The sequence below is a fragment of the Mustela erminea genome, chromosome 6, assembly GCF_009829155.1.
Source record: "Mustela erminea isolate mMusErm1 chromosome 6, mMusErm1.Pri, whole genome shotgun sequence".
NCBI lineage: Eukaryota > Metazoa > Chordata > Mammalia > Carnivora > Mustelidae > Mustela > Mustela erminea.
In genome coordinates, this window is record NC_045619.1 from 109,235,983 (window position 1) to 109,261,617 (window position 25,635).

General features: G+C 37.5%; 1 protein-coding gene across 7 annotated transcripts in view; it reads left to right on the plus strand.

Moving 5' to 3' along the window:
* Positions 1-19,816, plus strand: part of USP18 (ubiquitin specific peptidase 18) — a 61,110-nt gene extending 41,294 nt beyond the window's left edge. For 2 of the 7 annotated variants that reach the window (XM_032349288.1, XM_032349282.1), the window contains 5 exons: positions 561-728; positions 9,243-9,374; positions 10,378-10,427; positions 11,669-11,706; positions 19,282-19,816. In XM_032349288.1, the coding sequence (XP_032205179.1) occupies positions 561-728; positions 9,243-9,374; positions 10,378-10,427; positions 11,669-11,706; positions 19,282-19,313 (420 nt within the window). In that variant the 3' untranslated portion in view covers positions 19,314-19,816. The remainder of the gene's footprint in view (positions 1-560; positions 729-9,242; positions 9,375-10,377; positions 10,428-11,668; positions 11,707-19,281) is intronic. The other 5 variants (XM_032349286.1, XM_032349283.1, XM_032349284.1 and 2 more) reach the window with 5 other exon arrangements.
* Positions 19,817-25,635: the final 5,819 nt, after the last annotated feature.

Genomic DNA, 25,635 nt, shown 5'->3' on the forward strand with positions numbered 1-25,635 from the left:
CTGGCTAGTATCTGGGATCTGGTGATCCTGATTTTCAGAGGCCCATCACTGAGAGGGGCAGAGCCTTTTAAAAGATAAGAGAAGGGATGCCTGGGTGGCTCAGCTGGTTAAGCATCTGCCTTCAGCTCTGGTCATGATCCCAGGGTCCTGGGATTGAGTCCTGCTTTGGGCTTCCTGCTTGTTGGGGAGTCTTCTCCTTTGCCTGCTGCTCTCCCTGCTTGTGCGCACTCTCTCTCGCTGACAAAATAAATAAATAAAATCTTAAAAAAAAAAAAAAGAAAGTCCAAGAGCAGCAGGCAGTTTTCCATGCAGAGTTAGACTAGCTCTCTAGAGCAGACTCTAGTTCCTGTGGTTCCTGGTTCTTGTGCAGAACCCTATGGCTGCTCATGATTTCTGTGAAGAGCTCAACAGATTCAGCAGATGGGAGCCCTTAATTCTGTATTATATCATTCTGATACATTTTGGAGAAGAAGAACACACCATCGGCCCGGGTATTTCTCTAAATCTACCCATTTCAAGTGCCTTAGGACTTCATCTCCATAGTAATTTTGCTTTTTCAGGTCTTGAAGCTGACCCATTTGCCCCAGACCTTGACAATCCACCTCTTGCGGTTCTCCATCAGGAATTCTCAGACAGAAAAGATTTGCCACTCACTCTATTTCCCCCAGACCTTGGATTTAAGTCAGGTCCTTGTGATTGAAGAAGGCCTCTGTAATGCTGAGGAACAGGTGAGAAGCTCCTTAATGCCCTTCCATCCTCCATCTCTTCAGACCCCTTGTCTGCTTGATTTTGCCTCTCTTCCCCTAAGATGCTTAAAGTCACGCACTCAACAGACATAGCACTTTTGGTCATCTCATCTTTGCCATTATAGCATCTCATAAATCACAGCCTATGTTGGACATGCTTGGGGCACACAAAGGGAGGAAAACTCACAAGAAGCTGCTTGGTGTGATTCATAGAAACACATTCATATGTTCAAGAAACATTTATTTTTTTAAAACAGTATTTTAATGATGGAAACCTATGTGTTCTTAAATTAAAAAATGATGGCTTGTTATTACCATACTACTTATCACCAACATTTGCTGTATGTGGTTGCTTTTCTTATAAGATTCAAAATACTTCTGTCAATGGACATCTGAGCTCTTTCTCTAGTTTGGCTATTTTGGACATTTCTGCTATAAACATTGGGGTGCTGGTGCCAGATGAATGGATAAAGAAAGATGTGGTACATATATACAATGCTATATTACTCGGCCATAAAAAAAATATGATATCTTACCATTTGCAACAATATGGATGGAACTTGGGGGTATTATACTAAGTGAAATAAGTCAGAGAAAGACAATTATATAATTTCACTCACATGTGGAGTTAAGAAACAAAACAGGTGAACATAGGGGAAGGGAGGGAAAAACAAAACAAGACATAATCAGAGGGAAACAAACCATAAAAGACTCTTAACCACAGGAAATAAACTGAAGGTTGGTGGAGGGTGGGAGGTGGTGAGGGGATGAGGTGACAGGGTGATGGGCATTAAAGAGGGCATGTGATGTAATGAGCACTAAGTGTTATATACAACTGATGAATCACTGAACTCTACCTCTGAAACTAATAATATATGTTAATTAATTGAATTTAAATAAAAAAGACTCAAAACATTATTTCTTTTTTTTTAAATTGCATTTTATTTTTTCAGTGTTCCAAGATTCGTTGTTTATGCATCACATCCAGTGCTCCATGCAATACGTGCCCTCCTTAATACCCACCACCAGGATCACCCCCTCTCAAAAACCTTCAGTTTGTTTCTCAGAGTCTGCAGTCTTTCATGGTTCATCTCCCCACTCCGATTATTTCTAAGTATTGGACTTTGTTCATAACCCTCACAGCACTAAGGAATGGGAGGAATCCATAATTCAGGGCTTTCTCCTTAAATGAAGTATATAATGCATATATACATAAGTAAACGCAAGATCTTGGGTTCTAAACATAATACCAACCTTTCTTTTTAAAACAGCTTATACCCACTTTGAGGATAGTAACAAAAGAGCCAGTTCACTGGGCCAAATTTAATCAGAGTAAAGTTGAATTCAGTTTTCCTGACCTAATAACTTACTGGGAAATTCTGAGAAAAAAATATAACATAAATATCTTTTTTTAGGTTTAAAATGTTACATTTAGTAAATTCTATATTGCTACATATATATGTATTGTTATACATATATATGTAGCAATATAGAATTATATATACATATAGTGTATATATATATATATGGACTGTTTTTTTCATGCTCTTTACTATTCATGCTGTAGAAACATGGTTTCTTAAAAATGAGGCCTACAACAGACACATGAAAAAAATGTTCCACATCACTCAGCATCAGGGAAATACAAATCAAAACCTCAATGAGATACCAGCTCACACCAGTCTGAATGGTTAAAATGAACAAGTCGGAAACAACAGATGTTAGTGAGGATGTGGAGGAAGGGTTGGTGGGAATGCAAGCTGGTGCGGGCACTCTGGAGAACAGTATGGAGATTCCCCAAAAAGTTAAAAACAGAGCCACCCTATGGGCCAGCAATTGCACTGTTAGGTATTTACCCAAAGGACACAAACATCATGATCTGAAGGGGCATTTGCACCCCAATGTTTATAGCAAAAATGTCCACAATAGCCAAACTATGGAAAGAGCCGAGATTCCATTGACAGATGAATAGATAAGGAAGAGAGAGATATATATCTATCAATTTAAATTAAAAAAAATTCACTATACCAGAAACTAATGATGTGCTATATATTGGCTAACTGAACACAATGAGAAATTTAAATTGAAAAAATAAAAAATAAAAACTGAGGCCTAATAATATAATAGCTCCTATATAACATGCTTTCTTTACCTATTTAGTACATATATGTTTCATAAGATTCTCATTTTCTATTCTTTGAGTTTTCCTTATTTCTATTTGTATACTATGAAGTATATCATAATGAAATATCTTTCCAAAAAATTATTTAAATACAATGTAGTTTACATATACTGTATTATTAGTTTCAGGGGTAGAATTTAGTAATTGGTAAGTTGCATATAACACCCAGTGTGCATTACAAGTGCCCTCCTTAATGCCCACCACCCAATTACCCCTTCCTCCAACCCACCTCTCCTCCAGCACCCCTCCATTTGTTTCCTGGAATTAAGTGTCTCTTATGGTTGGCTCCCTATTTTCATCTTATTTTAATTTTCTTTCCTTTCCCTTATGTTCATCTGGAAGGAATTAGAGGGTATTATGCTAAGCAAAATAAGTCAGGGAAAGACAATGCCTTATGATTTCACTTGTATGTGGCATTTAATAAGAAACAAAACAGATGAAATAACATCTTAAAATTTTCAACTAATGAATCATCAAATGTTCTATCAAAAACTAATGATATACTACACCCTGGGTAATTGAATTAATTAATTAATTTAAAAAGATTTTATCCATTTATCTGACAGAGACACAGAAAGAGAGGGAACATAAGCAGGCAGAGTGTGAGAGGGAGAAGCAGTCTTCCTGCTGAGCAGGCAGCCCGATGGGGAGCTCAATGCCAGGACCTGGAACTATCACCTGAGCTGAAGGCAAATGCTTAATGAGTGAGCCACCTAGGTGCCCCAGCTAATTGAATTTAAATAAAAATTTTTTTCCACTTAAGAAGACATTGTGATTGAAAATCTTGAATATATACCAAAATAGCAAAGAATTATACAGCGAATTCCCATGTCCATCAAGCAGTTTAAACGTTATCAAAACCCATGACCAATCTAGCTTTACCAACATCCTCTTATTTCTCCCTCTTCTTTCTCCAACCCCCTACTGGATTATTCTGAAGCAAGTCCCAGACTCTGCTCTTTCATTTGAAGTATTTCATTATGTCTTCCTAAAGACTAAGCTCTCTTTCTCTAGATGTGATCAGTTCTATCTCATAATTTCTTTTTTATCATTTAAATTTTAAATTTTAATTCCAGTTTAGTTACCATACAGTATTATATTATATATTATACATATAATTACATAATATATATATATTTTATATATATGTATATATATAAAATCCAGGTGTATGATATAGTGATTTAACAATTCTATACTTTACTCAGTGCTCATGGTGATAAGTGTACTCTTTTTTTAAAGGTTTTTATTTATTTATTTGACAGAGAGAGAGCACAAGCAGGGGAGCGGGAGAGGGAGAAGCAGACTCCTCACTGAACAGGGAGCCCCATGTGGGGCTAGATCCCAGAACCTTGGGATCATAACCCAAGCTGAAGGCAGTCACTTAACCAACTGAGCCACCCAGGAGCCCCAAGTGTACTCTTAAAAAAATTTTTTTTGATAAGAGTATTCTTAATCCTCATCATTTCTTTCAACCATTTCCCACCTACCCACCTACCAACCCACCCAAACCATATGTTTGTTCTCCATGGTTAAGAGTTCATTTCTTGGTTTGTCTCTCTCCTTTTTTTTTCTTTGTTCATTTGTTTTGTTTCTTAAATTCCACAAATCATTTTTATTATTTTATTTTTATTTTTTCAATGTTTGAGAATTCATTGTTTATGTACCACACCCAGTGCTTCATGCAATATGTGCCCTCCTTAATATGCACCACCAGGCTCACCCACCCTCCTCTCTAAAAGCCTCAGTTTGTTTCATATGAGTAAAATCATGTGGTATTTGGCTTTCTCTGACTGACTTATTTCACTTAGCATTATACTCTCTTGCTCTATCCATATTGTTGCAAATGGCAAAATTTCATTCTTTTAATGGCTGAGTAATATTACATTGTGTGTGTATATCACATCTTTATCCATTCATCAATTGATGGATACTTGGGCTGTTCCTATATCTTGGCTATTTTAAATAATGTTGCTATAATCATCAGGGGGCATATACCCCTTTGAATTAGTGTTTTGTATTTTTTGGGTCTATACCCAGTAATGTGATTATCAGATTGTAGAGTAGCTCCATTTTAACTTTTGTGGGGAATCTCCATACTGTTTTCCACAGTGGCTGTAACAGTTTTCACTCCCGCCAACAGTGCATCTCATAATTTCATAATATCATTGATGCCCAGCCAATATTTAGATTTGTTTGCTTTTTCAATTTTTATTTATTTATTTATTTATTTGAGGGAGGAAGAGAGAGTGAGAGAGACAGCATGAGCAGAGGGAAGGGAAGAGGGAGAGAGAATCTCAAGCAGACTCCCTGATGAGCACAGAGAAGGACTTGGGGCTCTTTCAAGACCCTGAGATCATAACCTGAGCCAAAATCAGTAGTCAGGCATTCAACCAACTGAGCCACTCAGGCACTTCATAACCAATTATTTTTGAAAAAAATGATTTTTTTCCCAGTGTCAAAACTCCCAGTGGTTTTTTTCCCTTTTTTAAAATTTTTAAATTTTTTATTATTATTTTTATTATGTTATGTTAGCCATCATACTGTACGTAGTTTTTGATGTAGTGTTCCAAGATTCATTGTTTACATATAAGACCCATGCAATATGTGCCCTCCTTAGTACCCATCACTGGGTTACTCAATCCCCAAGCCCTTCCCTTCTGTAATCTCAGCTGGTTTCTGGTGTCCAGAGTCTCTCATGGTTTGTCTCTTTCTCTGATTTCTTCCCATTCAGTTTCCCCTTTCTTCCCCTGTGGTCCTCCATGCTATTCCTTATGTTCCACTTATGAATGGAACCATAAGATAATTTTCTTTCTCTGCTTGACTTATTTCACTTAACATAATCCCCTCCAGCTCCATCCATTCAGTGCAAATAGGGGGTATTCATCCTTTCTGATGGCTGAGTAATATTCCATTGTATATATGAAATACATCATCTTTATCCATTCATCTGTTGAAGGGCATCTCAGCTCCTTTCACAGTTTGGCTATTGTGGACATTGCTGCTATGAACATTGGGGTGCATGTGCCCCTTCTTTTCACTATGTCTGTATCTTTGGAGTAAATACCTAGTAGTTCAATTGCTGGGTCATAGGGTAGCTCTATTTTTAACATCTTGAGGAATCTTTATACTGTTTTCCAGAGTGGCTGTACTAAGCATGCATTCTCATCAACAGTGTAAAAGGGTCCCCTTTTCTCCACATCCTTGCCCACACTTTTTTCCTGTCTTGTTGATTTTTCCCATTCTATCTGGTGTAAAGTGATATCTCAGTGTAGTTTAGATTTGTATTTCCCTGATGGCTAGCGATGTTGAACACTTTTTCATGTTTCTGTTAGCCATTTGTATGCCTTCTTTGGAGAAGCGTATGTTCATGTCTTCTGTCTATTTTTGACTGGATTATTTGTTTTTTTCGATGTTGAGTTTGAGAAGTTCTTTATAGATCTTGGATACCAGCCCTTCATGCCATTTGCAAATATTTATGTCATTTTCAAATATCTTCTCCCATTCCTGGATTGCCTCTTAGTTTTGTTGACTGTTTCCTTTACTGTGCAGAAGATTTTTATCTTGATGAAGTCCCCAAAGTTCATTTTTGCCTTTGTTTTCCTTGCCTCTGGGGATGTGTCTGCAAGAAGTTGCAGAAGAAGTTGGCTGCAGCCAGGGTCAAAGAGGTTGCTGCCGGTGTTCTTCTCTAGGATTTTAATGGATTCCTGTCCCAAATTAGGTCTTCCTTCCACCTTGAGTTCATCTTTGCATATGGTTTAAGAGAATGGTCCAGTTTCATTCTTCTGCATGTGACTGTCTAATGTTCCCGGCACCATTTATGGAAGAGACTGTCTTTTTTTCCATTGGATATTATTTCCTGCTTTGTTGAAGATTAGTTGACTATAGAGATGAGGGTTCATTTCTGGGATCTCTATTCTGTGCCATTGATCTATGTGTTTGTTTTTGTGCCCATACCATGCTGTCTTGTATATCAGCTTTGTAAGACAGCTTGAAGTCGGTCATCGTGATGCCACCAGCTTTGGCTTTCTTTTTCAACATTCCTCTGGGTATTCAGGGTCTTTTCTGGTTCCATACAAATTTAAGAATTATTTGTTCCTGATCTGTGAAAAATGTCAATGGTATTTTAATAGGAAATATCCTGAAAGTGTAGATTATTCTAGGTAGCACAGACCCTTTCACAATGTTTATTTTTCCAGTCCATGAGCATGGACTGTTTTTCCAACTTTTTGTGTCTTGCTCAATTTCTCTAAGTATTCGGTAGTTTCTAGAATTTAGATCCTTTACCTCCTTGGTTAGATTTATTCCCAGGTATTTCATGATTTTGGGTGCTATTGTAAGTGGAATCAATTCCCTAATTCCTCTTTTGTTCATTCACTTTGTTAGTGTATATAAATGCAGTTGATTTCCGTGCAATAGGTTTGTATACTGCCACATTGCTGAATTGCTGTATTAGTTCTAGTAATTTCGGGGTGTTTTGGATTTTCCACAAAAAGTATCATGTCACCTGTGAATAGAGAGAGTTTGACTTCTTTGCCAATTTGAGTGCCTTTTATTTCTTTTTATTATCTGATTGCTGAGGCTAAGACTTCTAGTACTGTGTTGAACAAAAGTGGTGACAGTGGCCCTCCCTGTCGTGTTTCTGACCTTAAGGGAAAAGGTCTCAGGTTTTTCTCCATTGAGAATGATGTGTGCAGTGGGCTTTTCATAGATGGCTTTATGATGTTGAGGTATGTTCCCTCTATCTCTGTATTTTTAAGAGGTTTCATCAGGAAAGGATGTTGTATTTTGTGAAATGCGTTTTCTGCATCAGTTGAGAGGATAATATGGTTCTTGTCTCTTCTTTTGTTAATATGATCTATTCCATTGATTGATTTGTGAATGTTGAACCACCCTTGCATGCCAGGAATAAATCCCACCAGATCATGGTGAATAATCCTTTTCATGTGCTGTTGGATCCTATTGGCTTGATCTTCAGTATTTTTGCATCCATGTTCATCAGGGATATTGGTCTATAATTCTCTTTTTTGATGGGGTCTTTGTCTGGTTTTGGGATCAGGGTAATACAGGCCTTATAGAGCAAGTTTGGAAGTTTTCTTCCCATTTCTATTTTTTTGGAACAGCCTCACTAGAATAGGTATGATTTCTTCTTTAAATGTTTGGTAGAATTCCCCTGGGAATCCATTTGGCTCTGGACTCTCACTTTTTGGAAGGTTTTTGATTACTATTTCAATTTCCTTGCTGATTATTGCTCTGTTTAGATTGTCTATGTCTTCCTGTTTCACTCTTGGTAGTTTATAAGTTTCCAGGAATGCATCCATTCCTTCCAGATTGCCTAGTTTGTTGGCATAAAACTGCTGATAATAAGTCTAATAATTCTCTCTATTTCCTTGGTATTGGTCATTATTTCTCACCTTTCATTCATGATTTTATTAATTTGGGTCCTTTCTCTTTTCTTTAGATTATGTCTGGCTTGACATTTATCAATTTTCTTAATTCTTTCATAGAATCAGCTTCTAGTTTCATTGATCTGTTCTGCTCTTCTAGTTTCTATTTCTCTGATTTCTGCTCTATATTATTTCTCTTCTCCTGCTTGGCTTAGGCTTTATTTACTGTTCCTTTACCATATCCTTTCTGTGTGACTAACCAGAATTTAAATAAAAACTTGAAAGTATTAAAAAAATAAAATTTTAATTCTTTTTTTAAAAAAGATTTTATTTATTTACATGAGCAAGAGAGAGAAAGCACGAGCAGGGGGAGGGGCAGAGAGAGAAGCAGGCTTCCCACTGAGCAGGGAGCCTGACACAGGGCTCAATCCCAGGACCCCTGGATCATGACCTGAACCAAAGACAGACACTTAACCAACTGAGCCACCTAGGTGCCTCTAAAGTTCTAATTCTTGACTTGATCTTTGTAACCACATATCTTGTGACTTCCCAGCATCCTCCATGCCTCCCATTTCCTCAACATGCTCTGTTGTGCTGTGCTGCCAAGTCTTTGGAATTTTGAGGCCTATTTGAGTATACCCCCTACTTAGAATTTGTCTGCTAGTCTTGTTTATCCTTCAAGATCAATTCAAGGCATGTCTTCTCTGGGGAGCTTTTTCTCAGATGATTATTTCTTCTCCTTTTTTGGTGCATGGCATTATAATTGTGGCTTAATTAATCATGAGATTTTTTAGTTCAAAGACTATTTTCTAGCCCCCTTGAAGTACTAGTGCCTGCAATGTGATGAAATAATGTTTCTTTATTCTAGACTACAGTTAGAAAAGGAGGCATGATGGGTGAATAATTTTGTACCTTATGTCCTGCCAGCTTGGAAGACAGTATGAGCTCTTTGCTGTGATTGCCCACATGGGGGCAGCTGACTTTGGTCATTACTGTGCCTATATCCAGAATTCTGTGGATGGAAAATGGTTCTGCTTCAACGATTCCAATGTTTCTTGGGTGAGAACATTGTCCAAAATTTCCTCTTGTCCTGGATTAGCCACCTGTAATAAATTTTGACTGAACTAGATGGGTCCTCAAGGTCAACACACACTGTGGACTAGTTCTCTCTTTGTGTAGGGCCTTTAAAAAGTCCTTTTCTTTATAAAAAGCTTTTTAAAATTCAAGTACAGTTGCACAATGTTACTTTTTCCAGATGTACAAGATGGTGATTCAACAAGTTCATACATTATGCTGTGCTCACTGCAAGTGTAGCTACCATCTGTCACTGTACAATGCTATCACAGTATCACTGACAATATTTCTTATGCTGTACCTTTTTCTTTTTAAGAAAAGAGAGAGAGATAAGAAGAGAGAGAGAGCAAGTGGGTGGGGCAGAGGGAGAGAATCCCAAGCAGGCTCTGCACAGAGCACTTATGTGGGGCTTGACCTCATGACCCTGAGAATATGACATGAGCTGAAATCAAGAGTCAAATGCTAAACTGACTGAGAAACACAGGTGCCCTATACTGTGCCTTTTATTCCTGTGACTTACTCATTCCATAACTAGAAGCCTGTATCTTCCGCTCCCCTTTACCTCTCTTGCCCATCCCTGCCTCTCCCTTGGCAACCATCGGTTTGTTCTATTTATAGGTCTGATTCTGCTTAAAATTCTTTTCTGCATGAAGTACCCATTCGGTATATAGCCCTCTGAGAGTTAACTTAGCTCAATGTCTAGGTTTTTGGTGTCTTCATGCTTTGTGGGAGACTTAAGAAAAGTAAGAAGAGTTAGATATATGTAAGTTAGAACCAAGCACAATCAAGTTTAAATAGAGGGAACAGGGTACTAAAAGTGCCTTCGTAAACATGGCGTCCTATCACTGAATGATCCAGGCCTTGAGAGGTACCTAAGGGTGGGTTTGTCTGGATGAGTGAGGGGGGATACAATGTAGCACCCCTTACTCTCTGGGTGCTTAACATATGCTAGCTGGATGATTCACTTCATCTCTTTATGTACTTCCAGGTATCCTGGGAAGACATCCAGTGTACTTATGGAAATCATAACTACCGCTGGTAAGAGAAGTGTTTGAGTGATGGAAACCAAATGAGTTTATGCAGGGTTCTTTTACTGTATGAAACCTATGGATTTAGCTTCCACTTGTATTTGGATAACTCTCCAGTGACTCTTCAGCCTCATCTCTCATTACATCTCACCGTACCATGCATTTTTCACAATTTAGATGCCAATAATACTAAAGTATAACTAGCTCGCCAGCATCATATCCTCCAATGGCTTGCACTTGCAGTTCCTGGTCTGTTTTTCCCTCTCCTAATTTATTATTGGGGCAAACACCCACTTATGCTTTAATATCTCTGCTCATGGCTTCTCTTACACTGTAAAGCATTCACTGATTGATGCTGGATTTGTAGGGTTTTCTCATATGCTTGTCCTGCAGTTTTAGTATATGTCCTTTATAACAAGGACCACCCTGTTTGTAACTGTTTGTATGTATAACTTTATTTTATATTAGACCATGAAATATTTGGGATTAAGGATCTTTCTTCTCTTTTTCTTTGGCCAATATAGTGGCTTGCATTTAGTAAATAGCTATAAATGTATTTTTGAAAACCAATGACTACAGAGGGGCAGCTAGAGAAAAAAAGCTGGATTAAGTTTTTTTTTAGGATTCTTAAAATTTATTTGAGAGAGAGAGCACAAGCATGGAGAGTAGTTGGCAGAGGGAGAAACAGACTCTCCACTGAGCAGGAAGCCCGATGCAGGGCTTGATCCCAGGACACTGGGATCATGACCTGAGCTGAAGGCAGACACTTAACTGACTGAGCCATCCAGGTGCCACAGGATGAAGGTTTTATTATTTTTCATCTTTTTAAAAATTATGTTCAGTTAGCCACTACATAGTACTTCATTAGTTTTTGATGTATTGTTCAGTGATTCACTAGTTGCATATAACACCCATTGCTCATCACAACATGTGCCCTCCTTAATATCCACCATCCAGCTGCCCCATACCTTACCCCTCTTCCCTCTGAAATCCTCAGATTGTTTCCCAGAGTCCAGAGTCTCTAATGATTTTCTCTCTCTCTGATCTCTCCCCCTTCAGTTTTCCTTCCCTTTCCCTATGGTCCTCAGTGCTATTCCATATGTTCCACATCTGACTGAAACCATATATTTATATATTTATATTTTATAATATATAATTTATATATATTCATATACAATATAATATATTTTATATTTTATGTTATTTATATATTATATAATTGACTTTCTTTGCTTGACTTATTTCACTTAGCATAATCCCCTCCAGTTGCATCCATGTCAATACAAAAGGTGTGTATTTATCCTTTTTGATGGCTGAATAATATTCCATAGTATATATGAACCACATCTTCTTTTTATTTATTTATTTGTCTTTAATTTCAGTGTTCCAGGATTCATCGTTTATGCACCACACCCAGTGCTCCATGCAATACGTGCCCTCCATAATACCCACCACCAGGCTCTCCCAACCTCCCACTCCTCTCCCCTCCAAAGCCCTTTATTTCTCAGAGTCCACAATCTCTCATGGTTCATCTCCCTCTCCCATTTCTCCCAATTCACTTTTCCTTTCCTTCTCCTAATGTCCTCCATGTTATTCTCTATGATCTACAGGTAAGTGAAACCATATGATAATTGACTCTCTCTGCTTGACTTATCTCACTTAGCATAATCTCTTCTAGTCCCATCTATGTTGATACAAAAGTTGGGTATTCATCCTTTCTGATGGAGGCATAATACTCCATAGTATATATGGACCATATCTTCTTTATCCACTCATCTGTTGAAGGGCATCTTGATTTTTTCCACAGTTTGGTGACTGACCATTGCTGCTGTGATCACTGGGGTACAGATGGCCCTTCTTTTCATTACATCTGTATCTTTGTGGTAAATACCCAGTAGCGTAATTGCAGGATCATATGGTAGCTCTATATTTAATTTCTTAAGGAATCTCCACACTGTTTTCCAAAGTGGTTGCACCAACTTGCATTCCAACCAACAGTGTAAGAGATGAACCACATCTTCTTTATCCACTCAACCGTTGAAGGGCATCACAGTTCCTTCCGCATACTGTGGACATTGCTGCTATGAACACTGGGGTGCAGATGCTCCTTCTTTTCACGGTGTCTGTATCTTTGGGGTAAATACCTAGTAGTTCAATTGCTGGGTCGGAGGGTAGCTCTATTTTTAACATCTTGAAGAACCTCCATACGGTTTTCCAGAGTTACTGTACTAGCTTGCATTCCCACCAACAGTGTAAGAGAGTTCCCCTTTCTCCACATCCTTGCCAACATTTGTTGTTTCCTGCCTTGTTGATTTTTGCCATTCTAACTGGTGTAAGATGGTTATCTCAGTGTGGTTTTGATTTGAATTTCCCTGATGGCTAGTGATGTTGAACGTTTTTCGTGTGTCTGTTAGCCATTTGTATGTCTTCTTTGGAGAAACATCTGTTCATATATTCTGTCTAGTTTTTGACTGGATTATTTGGTTTTTGGGTGTTAAGTTTGAGAAGTTCTTTATAGATCTTGAATACTAGCCCTTTATCTGTAATGTCATTTGCAAACATCGTCTCCCATTCTGTGGGTTGCATCTTTGTTTTGTTGGCTATTTCCTTTGCTGTGCAGAAGCTTTTTATCTTGACGAAGTCCCAAAAGTTCATTTTTGCCTTTGTTTTCTTTGCCTCTGGGGATGTGTCTGCAAGAAGTTACTGCAGCCGAGGTCAAAGATGTTGAGTCTGTGTTCTCTTCTAGGATTTTGGTGGATTCCTGTCTCATGTTAGATCTTCCACACACATTGAGTTTATCTTTGCATATGATGTAAGAGAATGGTCCAGTTTCATTCTTCTGCATGTTACTGTCCAGTGTTCCTGGCACCATTTATGGAAGAGACTTTTTTTCCCCCATTGGGTATTTGTTCCTGCTTTGTCAAAAATTTGTTGACCACAGACATAAGGGTCCTTTTCTAGGTTCTCTATTCTATTCCATTGGTCTATGTGTCTGTTTTTGTGCCAATAAAATATTGTCTTGATGATTACAGCTTTGTAAGATAGCTTGAAATCAAGCCTGTGATGCCACCAGCTTTGGTTTTCTTTTTCAACATTCCTCTGGCTATTCAGGGTCTTTTCTGGTTCCATACCCATTTTAGGATTACTTGTTTCCACTCTGTGAGAAATGCTGGTGGCATTTTGATAGGATTTGCACTGAATGGATGGATTTCTCTGGGTAGCATATACATTTTAACAGTATTTGTTTTTCCAGTCTGTGAGCACAGAACATTTTTCCATGTCTTTGTTTCTTCCTTAATTTCATTCATAAGTGTTCTATAGTTTTCGTAGTACAAATCTTTTACCTCTTTGGTTAGGTTTTTCCTAGGCATCTTATCTGGATTTGGTGCAATTGGAAATGGGATAGATTCCTTGGTTTCCCTTTCTGCTGCCTCATTACTACTGTACAAAATTGCAGTCAACTTTTGTGCATTGTTTTTTTTTTTTTTTTAAATTCTGCCACTTTGCTGAATTCCCATATCAGTTCTAGCAGTTTTTGGTGGAATCTTTAGGGCTTTTCACATACAGTATTCTGCCATCTGTGAAGAGTGAAAGTTTGACTTCTTTAGTGTTTTGGATGCCTTTTATTTGTTTTTTTGTTGTCTGATAGCTGATGCTAGAACTTTGAGTACTATGTTGAAAAACAGTGGTGATAGTGGACATCTCTGTCATATTCCTGACCATGGGGGAAAAGCTCTTAGTTTTTTCCCCTTTGAGGATGATGGTCAATGTGGGCTCTTTACAGATGGCTTTTATTTTTTTTTATATAATTTAAAAAATTTTTAAGAAACATATAATATATTATTAGCCCCAGAGGTACAGGTCTGTGAATTGCCATACAGATGGCTTTTATGATATTGAGGTCTGTTCTCTCTATCCCTACACTGTGAAGTTTTAATTTTAATACAGAAATGATACTGTATTTTGTCAGATGCATTTTCTCCATCAATTGAGAGAATTATATCATTCTTTTCCTTTCTTTTATTAATGTGGTGTATCAACTGACTGATTTGCAGATATTGAACCACCCTTGCAGCCCAGGAATAAATCCCACTTGGTCCTGGTGAATAATCCTTTGAATGTACTGTTGGATCCTATTGGCTAGTATCTTGGTGAGAATTTTTGCATCCATGTTCATCAGGGATATTGGTCTGTAATTCTCCTTTTTGATGGGGTCTTTGGTTTGGGGATCAAGGTAATGCTGGCCTCTTATAGTGAGTTTGGAAGTTTTCTTACATTTCCATTTTTTGAAACAGAAGAATAATGATTTCTTCTTTAAGTGTTTGGTAGAATTCACCTGGGAAGCCATCCAGCCCCGGACTCTTGTTATTTGGGAAGTTTTTTCATTATTGCATTAGTTTCCTTGCTCGTTATGGGTCCGATCTTGTTTTTTTTTATTTCTTCCTGTTTCAGTTTTGGTAATTTATATGTTTCTAGGAATGCATCCTTTTCTTCCAGATTGCCTAATTTGTTGGCATATCATTGCTCTGTATTCTTAAAATTGTATTTATTTTGTGTTGGTTGTGATCTCTCCTCTTTCATTCATGATTTTATTAATTTGGGGCCTCTCTCATTTTCTTTCTCTCTCTCCCTCTCTTTTTTGATAAGTCTGGCTATGGGTTTGTCAATCTTATTAATCCCTTTAAAGAACCAGTTCCTGATTTCACTTATCTGTTTTACTGTTTTGTTTTTTTAAAATTTCTGTATATATATATATATTTTTTTTTTGGCAGTAACACACAACAAGATTTATTGGGTGTGGCTCAAACAGGATTGCTTGTGAGGGGAAGACCCTCACAGCATGAGACCATCCAGAGGCTTACAGCTTGGGAACTACTCTCAGAAGGGGAGGGGACAAGGGAACTCGGGGGTGGGGGCAAGAACATTGGAAAGGGGGCTTGCATGTCTGGGTTGTATCATTGATTTCTGCTCTCATCTTTATTATTTCTCTTCTCCAGCTGGTTTTAGACTTTGTTTTGCAGTTCTTTCTCTAGCTTCTTTAGGTGTACATTTAGCATGTATATGTGAGACTTTTCTTGTTTCTTGAGAAAGGTCTGTATTGCTATGTATTTTTCTCTAGGACTGTCTTTGGTACATCCCAAAGATTTGAGCAGTTGTATTTTCATTTTCATTTGTTTCCATGAATTTTTAAAAATTCTTCTTTAATTTTCTGATTGACCCATTAATAATCTTTAGTAGGATACTCTTTGACCTCCATGTACTGTGTGCCTTCCAAATTTTCTGGAGTTCAAGTTTTAAAGCACTGTGGTCTGAAAATATGAAGGGAATAATCCAAGTCTTTTGTACTGGTTGAAACCTGATTTGTGAACCAATATGTGATCTCTTCTGGAGAATGTTCCAGAATGTGTATTCTGTTGCTTGAGGATGGAATGCTCTCTATATATCAGTGACATCCAAATGGTCCAGTGTGTCATTCAAATCCCTTTTTTTCTGGTTGATCTTTTGCTTAGATGATATGTCCATTACTGTGAGTGGGGTGTTAAAGTCCCATATTATTGTTATTATTATTTCTTTAATTTTGTTATTAATTGGCTGCTCCAAGCTGGGGGCATAAATATTTACAGTTGCTAGATCTTCTTGTTAGATATACCCTTTGATTATGATATAGTGTCCTTCTTCATCACTTATTATGTCTTTGGTCTAAAATCTAGTTTGATACGAGGATGACTACTCTAGCTTTTTTGGATTTCCATTAGCATGATGAATGGCTTTCCACTTCCTCACTTATTTAAATTTTTAAATTTTTTATAATTTATTTAATTTTTCAGTGTTCCGAAATTTATTGTTTAATGTACTACACCCAGTGCTCCATGCAGTACGTCCCCTCCTTAATACCTACCACCAGGCTCATCCATCCCCTTACCCCATCCCCTCTAAAACCCTCAGTTTGTTTCTCAGAGTCCACAGTCTCTCCTGGTTCATCTCCCCCTCCAGTTTCCCCCAATTCCCTTTTCCCTTCCTTCTCCTAATGTCCCCCATGTTATTTCTTATGTTCCACAAATAAGTGAAACCATATAATTGACTTTCTCTGATTGACTTATTTCACTCAACATAATCTCCTCCAGTCCCATCCATGTTGATACAAAAGTTGGGTATTCATCCATTTTGATGGAGGCATAATATTCCATTGTATTTATGTACCACATCTTCTTTATCCATTTGTCCATTGAAGGGTATCTTGGCTCTTTCTATAGTTTGGCAATTGTGGCCATTGCTGCTATGAACATTGGGGTACAGATGGCCCTTCTTTTCACTACATCTGTATCTTTGTGGTAAATACCCAGTAGTGCAATTGCTGGGTCATAGGGCAGATGTATTTTTAATTTTTTGAGGAATCTCCACACTGTTTTCCAAAGTGGCTGCACCAATTTGCATCCCCACCAGCAGTGGAAGAGGGTTCCCCTTTCTTTACATCCTCTCCAGCATTTGTTGTTTCCTGTCTTGTTAATTTTGGCCATTCTAACTGGTGTAAGGTGGTATCTCAGTGTGGTTTTTATTTGAATTTCCCTGATGGTACTTAAAAAAAAAAGATTTTTATTCATTTATTTGACAGAGAGAGAGAGAGAGAGAGAGAACAAGAACACAAACTGGGGGAGTGGGAGAGGGAGAAGCAGGCTTCCTGCTGAGCCGGGAGCCTGATGTAGGGCTCCATCCCAGGACACTGGGATCATGACCTGATCCGAAGGCAGATGCTTAATGACTGAGCCACCCCAGTGGCCCTCCACTTTCTCACTTTCAATTTGGAGGTGTTTTGGGGTCTAAACTTTGTCTTTAATAGACAGCATTTTGATGGGTCTTGTGTTTTTTTTCTTTCTGATTCCCTATGTCTTTTGATTGGAGCATTTATTTAGTCCATTTACATTGGGAATAATTATTGAAAGATATGAAGTTAGTGCCATTGTATTACCTATAAAGTTGCTGTTTCTCTAGATTATCTTTCCTTTCTGGTGTATGTTACTTTTGGGCTCTCTCTTTGCTTAAATTATCCCCTTTAATGTTTCTTGCAGGGCTGGTTTAGTGATTCTTTTGGTTTTTGTTTGTCCTGGCTCTTCTTTTTTTTTTTTTTTTTTTTTTTTTGTCCTGACTCTTTATCACTTCTTCCACTCTGAATGACTTGCTGGATAAAGAATTCTTGGCTGCATATTTTTCCCCTTTAGCATGTTGAATGTATCATTCCAGTCCTTTCTGGCCTGCCGGATCTATGGATAGGTCTGCTGCCAGCCTTATGTTTCTACCCTTGTAGATTAAGCATCTGTTGTCTTAAGCTGCATTCAGGGTTTTCTGTTTGTCTCTGAAAATTGCAAGCTTCATTATTATATATTAAGATGTTGACTTATTTTTGTTGATTTTTGAGGGGAATTCCCTGTGTCTCCTGGACTTGAATGCCTGTTTCCTTTCAAGTTAGGGAAGTTCTCCTCTATATTTTGCTCAAGTAAACCTTCTTCCTCCTTTTTGTCTCTTTTTCCTCTGGGACCCCAGTTATTGTGGTATTGTTTTTCTCTGTGGTGTCAATTATCTCTTGAATTCTTCCCTGTGATCCAATAGTTATTTATCTCTCTTTTTTTCAGCTTTTTTGTTCTCCATAATTTTGTCTTTATCACTGACTCTCTCTTCTGCCTCATTTATCCTAGCAGTTAGAGCCTCCATTTTGCATTGCATCTCAGTAATACCTTTTTTTATTTCAATCTGATTAGATTTTAATTCTTCTGTTTCTCCAGAAAGAGATTTTCTGATATCTTCTTTGCTTTTTTCAAGACCCATAGTATCTTTATTACCATTCTAGTTCTGTTTTATTATCAGATTCTGATTCTGACATCTTACTTATATCCACATTGATTAAATCCCTGGCAGTAAGTACTGTCTATTGTTCTCTTTTTTGGTTGAGTTCTTCTGCATTGTCATATGTCCACAGAATAGATGAAAGAGACCAGAAAAGGTAAAAATAGCAACAGTGACTCTAGGAAGATATACACTAAACAAATTGGAAGAAATTAGAAACCAGAAAAGAGAAAAGAAAAAGGAAACATTTTTTCATGTGTTTGTTAGCCATGTGTGTATCTTCTTTGGAGAAGCGTCTGTTCATGTCTGCTGCCCATTTTCTGTTGTAATTGTCTGTTTTTTGAGTGTTGAGTTTGAGGAGTTCTTTATAGATTTTCCCAGCACCATTTATTGAAGAGACTTTCTTTTTTCCACCGTTTTTTTGTTTTTTGCTTTGTTGAAGATTATTTGACTATAGAGTTGTGGGTCTATATCTGGGCTCTCTTAAGGAGGGCACCTATTGCATGGAGCACTGAGTGTGGTACATAAATAATGAATCTTGGAACACTGAAAAAATAAAATTAAAAAAATAAAAATAATAAAAGAAACAATAAAATTAAACAGAAGGTGAACAGAACAGAATAATAAACTAGATCCTGGGTGTATTTTGGTCTGTTCGTCAGAAGAAACTAGGTCCCAAAATTGTAAAGAAAGAAAAAAATATATATATACACAAATAAAATTGAATATAATGAAAGCAGTCAAAAATGATAAATATATATGATGTAACTGTAAAAATATCAATTAAAAAAGACATAGAAAAAGAGTTAATAAAATAAGAAATTAGGTAAAAAGGAAAAAATTTAAAACTGAAAAACTAAAGAATCATGAGAAAAACCCATGAATTCTAAATACTGTTTTTCCTAGCACTGACTTGATTCAACAACCAGAAGCTTTTCTGATGCTTGTCCTATCATGAATTAATAATGTGTCAATTAACTATGAATGTTTCATTTCTGTTATGCTGTTGCATTTTTTTCTTCTAGGAGAGAAACTGCTTATCTTCTGGTTTACATGAAGACTGAGTCCTAATGGATGTACCCTAAAACTTCAGAGACTGACAGAATTTCATTTTCCTCTCTATCCCTGGATCTGTTGACTCTTCCATGAAATTTTGCAGTGAGAAGAAGCCTCATCTTCAAATTGTGTAAATTGTTTATAATAAGGGGTAATTTAACAGTAACTTTGCAGGGGTCTTGATCAGTCAGAATAGATACTTCCACCTCTAGACCTTTGGCCATATGGCTGGGGAAGAGAGTGCTCCTTGCTGTGGAAGATATTAATTTTTTAGTTAGGGTAGTGTGGGAGCCCAGATGCTCCTACGGGAGGAGAAACCAGGCCTACAATGGCAATGGGAGGCATTCAGGGGGTAAGGGGCAATGTTCGGGAGGTATTTCAGTATTTTACAGCTACTGTGACAGTACTGGTATGTACTGGTAGAATATGATTTTTGTTTATAATTTGAAACTATTTTAGGGGCGCCTGGGTGGCTCAGTGGGTTAAAGCCTCTGCCTTCAGCTCAGGTCATGATCCCAGGGTGCTGGGATCAAGCCCCCATTGGGCTCTCTGCTCAGCAGGGAGCCTGCTTCCTCCTCTCTCTCTGCCTGCCTCTCTGCCTACTTGTGATCTCTGTCTGTCAAATAAATAAATAAAATCTTAAAAAAAAACAATCTACCTTTAAAGCTATTTTAGAACACATATCAATTCTATAAAAGTCAAATGTTTTGTCACTGCTATTCATTTATGTGACAAATACATACTGATCACCTACTCTCCTTAAAATAGCGTGCTAGGCACCATGGTGAATAAAGTTCTTTTTCTCAAAAGGAGTTTGCAGTTTAATTCGGGGGGGGTGATTAATATACATTAAATACAGAGGGTTTGTGCTTCAGGAGTTGAAGGACAGTGAAATACTTCTATTGTGGGGCCACGGGAGAAGTCATGAAGCTGGAAAGGGGGTTAGGATGGAGGATAGTTCATGTATATGGGTAAGCATACACAATGACATGGCTGAAAAAGGCAAGGCTCAAGGTTCAAAGATTATCCACAAACCTGGCTTCCCTCTACCAAGGAAGCATTGGAGACTGATAAGCCTAGGTGGTAGGTGATGCTCAGAATATAGTAGGGCTTGAACTGCTAAGAAGTTTGGATTCAATTTAATAGGTAATGAAACCTTGAAGGGTTTTAGAAAGGAAAGGAATATTTAGTGGTAAAATATTTTTTGGTAAAATGAATCTGCTAGAGACTGGCAACAGGAATTAGAGACAGAGATGGTAGTGTAAATGCTAAAGTCTCTAGAGCCATTTTGGGGGAGAAATGGATGTGGACAATGAGACAAAAAGGGTCCATGGGGACTCCAGTACCACCCTGGAAGGTGAGGAGGGTAGATGTTACTATCCCCATTTTACAAAAGAAACAGTTGAGACATTCATATGTTTAATGACGTACTCAAGATTTCATATTTGATAAATGGCAGAGTCAAAAATTCCAATATAAAATGTGGGTTATTTATTTTTATTGGCAAAATAATTAGCCATGCAATAACAAATTCTCACTGTAAAATATTCAAGCAATATAGAAATATATAGAATCTCTTCCGTAGAGCTAACCATTATTAAACAGGTATAAATTAGCTTCCTAGCACTGCCACAGCAAATTATCACAAAATGGGTGGCTTAAGACAACAAATTTTTCTCTCTCATGGTTCAAGGAGACCAGAAGTTCAAAGTAAGGTGTTGGCAAGGTTGATTCCTTCTGGAGTCTCGGAGGGAGAATCTGCTCCAGGCTTCTTTCCTAGTTTCTGGTGGTTACCAGCAGTCCTTGTTCATTGACCTGTAGCTAATGTCAACTCTCTGTCTTCGTCTTCACATGATCTTCTTCCCTGTATGTCTTCATATGACATTTGTATAAGTATAGCAGTCATTGGATTTATGTCCCACCCTAATCCACTGTGACCCCATTTTTACTTGGTTAATTATATCTGTGAAGACTCTATTTCCAAATAAGTTTACATTCTAGGGTTCTAGAAAGACATGAATTTTTGTGTGACACTATTCAGTGCAGTGCAAGGTGTGTATGTCACTAGGCTGTTTTCTATGCATTTGCATACATATATCACATACATAACTTTTACATAATAAGTTATTCACTTAATGACCTAGAAAATCTTCTTGGAAAAGTTGCATTTAATTCCATAGATAGGTATACTATATTTTTTAGATTCTCATATTGGTGACTGTTAAGGGCATTTCAATTTCTTCAGTATTTAAGAAATGCAGAATGAATGACCTCCTTTAAACATCTTTTTGTACATGTATAAATATTTCTGCAGGTACTGAGAAATAAAATTAGGTCAAGGCATGGGTTTCTAAAATAGTACTAGATACTGATAAATTGACTCCAATTAACACCAATAACTTATGTTACGCTGCTGCCTTTTTTTTTTTTTTAATGTAGGCTCCGTGCTCAGCAATGGAGCCCACCATGGAGCTTGAACTTGTGACTCTGAGATCCAGACCTGAGCGGAGATTGAGTCAGACGCTTAACAGACTGAGCCACCTAGGTGCCTCTAGGCTTCTTTTCCCCCCAAGTTTTTTCTTTTTAATTTTTTATTTATTTAAAAAATTTCTTTGCAGTGTACCAGAATTCATTGTTTATGTACCACACCTACTGTACCATGCAATAAGTGCCCTCCATATTACCCACCACCACGCTCACCCAACCTCCCACCCCCCACCCCTCCAAAATCCTCAGATTGTTTTTCAGAGTCCATAGTCTCTCATGGTTCATCTCCCCCTCCAATTTCCCCCAACTCCCTTCTCCTCTCCATCTCCCTATGACCTCCATATTATTCCCTATTCTCCACAAATAAATGAAACCATATGATAATTGACTCTCTTGTTGACTTATTTCACTCAGCATAATCTCTTCCAGTCCTGTCCATGTTGATACAAAAGTTGGGTATTCATCCTTTCTGATGGAGGCATAATACTCCATTGTATAAATGCACCACATCTTTATCCATTCGTTTGTTGAAGGGCATCTTGGTTCTTGCCACAGTTAGGCGACTGTGGCCATTGCTGCTATGAACATTGGGGGTACAGATGGCCTTTCTTTTCACTACATCTGTATCTTTGTGGTAAATACCCAGTAGTGCAATTGCAGGGTCATAGGGAAGCTCTATTTTTGATTTCTTAAGGAATCTCCACACTGTTTTCCAAAGTGGCTGTACCAACTTTTATTCTCACCAACAGTGTCTTTGTCTACATCCTCTCCCAACACACATTGTTTACTATCTTGTTAATTTTGGCCTAACTGGTGGTATCTCAATGTGGTTTTGATTTGAATCTCCCGATGGCTAGTGATGATGAACATTTTTTCATGTGTCTGTTAGCCATCTATATATCTTCTTTGGAAAAATGTCTATTTATGTCTTCCACCCATTTTCAAACTGGATTGTTTTTTGGGTGTTGAGTTTTACAACTTCTTTACAACTACCCCTGCAAATGACATAGTTGACAAAGGATTAGTAAAACCAGATTTCAAGTTTTATCTTTTGTCATTCTGAAGAATCTGGATTAAATTTGATCTTTATAGATTAAGACAATTAAACTTCTCTCCATGTTTATTGACCATTTATTTTTCTTCTGTGAATTTCTTGTGATGTCCTTTGTCCTTGTTGTGTTTTCCTTTTTATATAAAGATTGTTTGCTTTAATTTATTATTTTTTAACTGATAAGCATTTTATTTTCATTTTATGGTGTGTGAGTGTGTAGAATGCAGCTTTTTAAAAATTATGTTCAATTAGTCAACATATAGTACATTAGTTTTTGATATAGTGTTCAACTTTTCAAATTTTAGAGAGAGGACAGTGAGAATGGCAGGGGTGAGGGGTAGAGGAAGAGCAAGAGAGACAGTTATCAAGCAGACTCCCTGCTGAATGTAGAGTCCAGTGTGAGGTTCAATCCCAGGTCCCTGAGATCATGCCCTGAGCTGAAATCAAGTCAGTTGCTTAATCAACTGAGCTACCGAGGCTCCCCAAGAGTTTGCTATTTTTATTTTAACTTTTTTCTTCCTAGATTTATTGAAATTAAATTTAGTTAACATACAGTATAGTATTAGTTTCAGGAATAGAATTTAGTGACTCTTCACTTATAAATAAAACACCCAGTGCTCATCAAAACAAGTACCCTCCCATCACCCATTTACACCATCTTCCCACCCACCTCCCCTGCAGCAACCCTGTCTATTCTCTATAGTTAAGAGTTTCTTATGGTTTGCCTCCCTCTCTGTTTTTATCTTATTTTTTCCTTCCCTTCCCCTATGTTCATCTGTTTTGTTTCTAAATTCCACATATGAGTGAAATTGAATGATATTTGTCTTTCTCTTACTTCGCTTAGCATAATACCTTCTAGTTCCATCCATGTCATTGCAAATAGCAAGATTTCATTCTTTTTGGTGGCTGAGTAATATTCAGTTGTATATCTACACCACATCTTCTTTATCCATTCATCTGTTGTTGGGCATCTGGGCTCTTTCCAAATTTTGGCTATTGTGGACCTTGCTGCTATAAACATTGAGGTGCATGTGCCCTCTTCGATTCACTATGTTTATATCTTTTGGATAGATATCTTGTAGTACAATTGCTGTGTCATAGGATAGTTCTACTTTTAACTTTTTGAGGAATGTCTATACTGTTTTCTGGAGTGGCTGTACAAGTTTCCATTCCTACCAACGCTGTAAGAGGGTTCCCATTTCTCTGCCCTCACCAACATCTGCTGCTTCCTAAGTTGTTAATTTTAGCCATTCTGATAGATGAGAGAAGAAATCCCATTGTGGTTTTAAAAATTATTTTATTTTAAAAATTCTTTTAAATTTAATTTGTCAACATATACTGTATTATTAGTTACCAGTGTAAAATTTAGTGATTCATTATTTGCATATAACACCAGTGCTCATTACATTACATTACATCAAGTGTCCTACTTAATGCCCATCACCCAACTACCTCTTTCCTCCACCCACCTACCCTCCAGCAATCCTAGTTTGTTTCTTAGAGTTCAGTGTCTCTTATGGTATTCCTCCATCTGTATTTTCATCTTATTTTGTTTTTCCTTCCTTTTCCTATGTTTATCTATTTGTTTCTTAAATTCCACATATGAGTCTCTTGTAAGCAGCATTTCAATGGGTCTTGTTTTGTTTTTATCCATTCTGATACCCTGTATCTTTCAATTGAGCATTTAGTCCATTTAGATTCAGAGTGATTCTTGAATGATATGAAGTTAGTGTCATTTTATTGCCTGTAAAGTCTCTGTTCCTGTAGCTTCTCTCTGTTCTTTTTCACTTATGGGCTCTCTCTTGGTTCAAGGGATCCCCTTAAATATTTCTTGCAGGGCTGGTTTAGTGTTCACAAATTCCTTTTGTTTTTGTTTGTCCTGGAGACTATCTCTCCTTATTTTCTGAATGACAGCCTTGCTGAAAAAAAGTATTCATGGCTACATATATTTCACCTTTAGCATGTTGAATATATCATGCCAGTCCTTTCTGGCCTTCCAGGTCTCTGTGGGCAGGTTTGCTGCCAGGCTTATGTTTCTACCCTTGTAGGTTAAGGACCTGTGTTCCTGAGCCCCTCTCAGGATTTTCTGTTTGTCTCTGATATTTGAAGATTCACTATTATAAGTTGAGGTGTTTACTGATTTTTATTGATTTTGAAGGGGTTCTCTTGCTTCCCGGACTTGAATGCCTGCTTCCTTTCCAGATTAGGGATGTTCTCAGCTATATTTTGTTCAAATAGGGGCGCCTGGATGGCTCAGTTGATTAGGCGACTGCCTTTGGCTCCGGTCGTGATCCTGGAGTCCTGGGATAGAGTCCCGTATCAGGCTCCCTGCTCAGCAGAGAGTCTGCTTCTCCAGCTGACCTCTCTCCTCTCATGTTCTCTCAAATAAATAAATAAATAAATAAATAAATAAAAATCTTTATAATTTGTTCAAATAAACCTTCTGCTCCCCATCTTCTGGGACCCCTATTATTTGAATATTATTTTGCTTTATGGAATCACTGAATTCTCAAAGTTTGCCTTCCTGATCCAGTAGCTGGATTTTTAAAAAAAATTTCCCATCATTTTCTGTATCAATTACTCTCTTCTGCCTTGTTTATCAACACTTTTAGAGCCTCCATTTGGGACTGCATCTCAGTAATAGCCTTTTAAATTTTGGCCTGCTTAGATTTTAGTTCTTTTATCTCTATATGAAGGATTCTCTAGTGTCTTCTATGCTTTTTTTCAAGTTCAACTAGTATCTTTATAATCGGTAAATTCTAGTTCAGATATCTTAGTTATATCC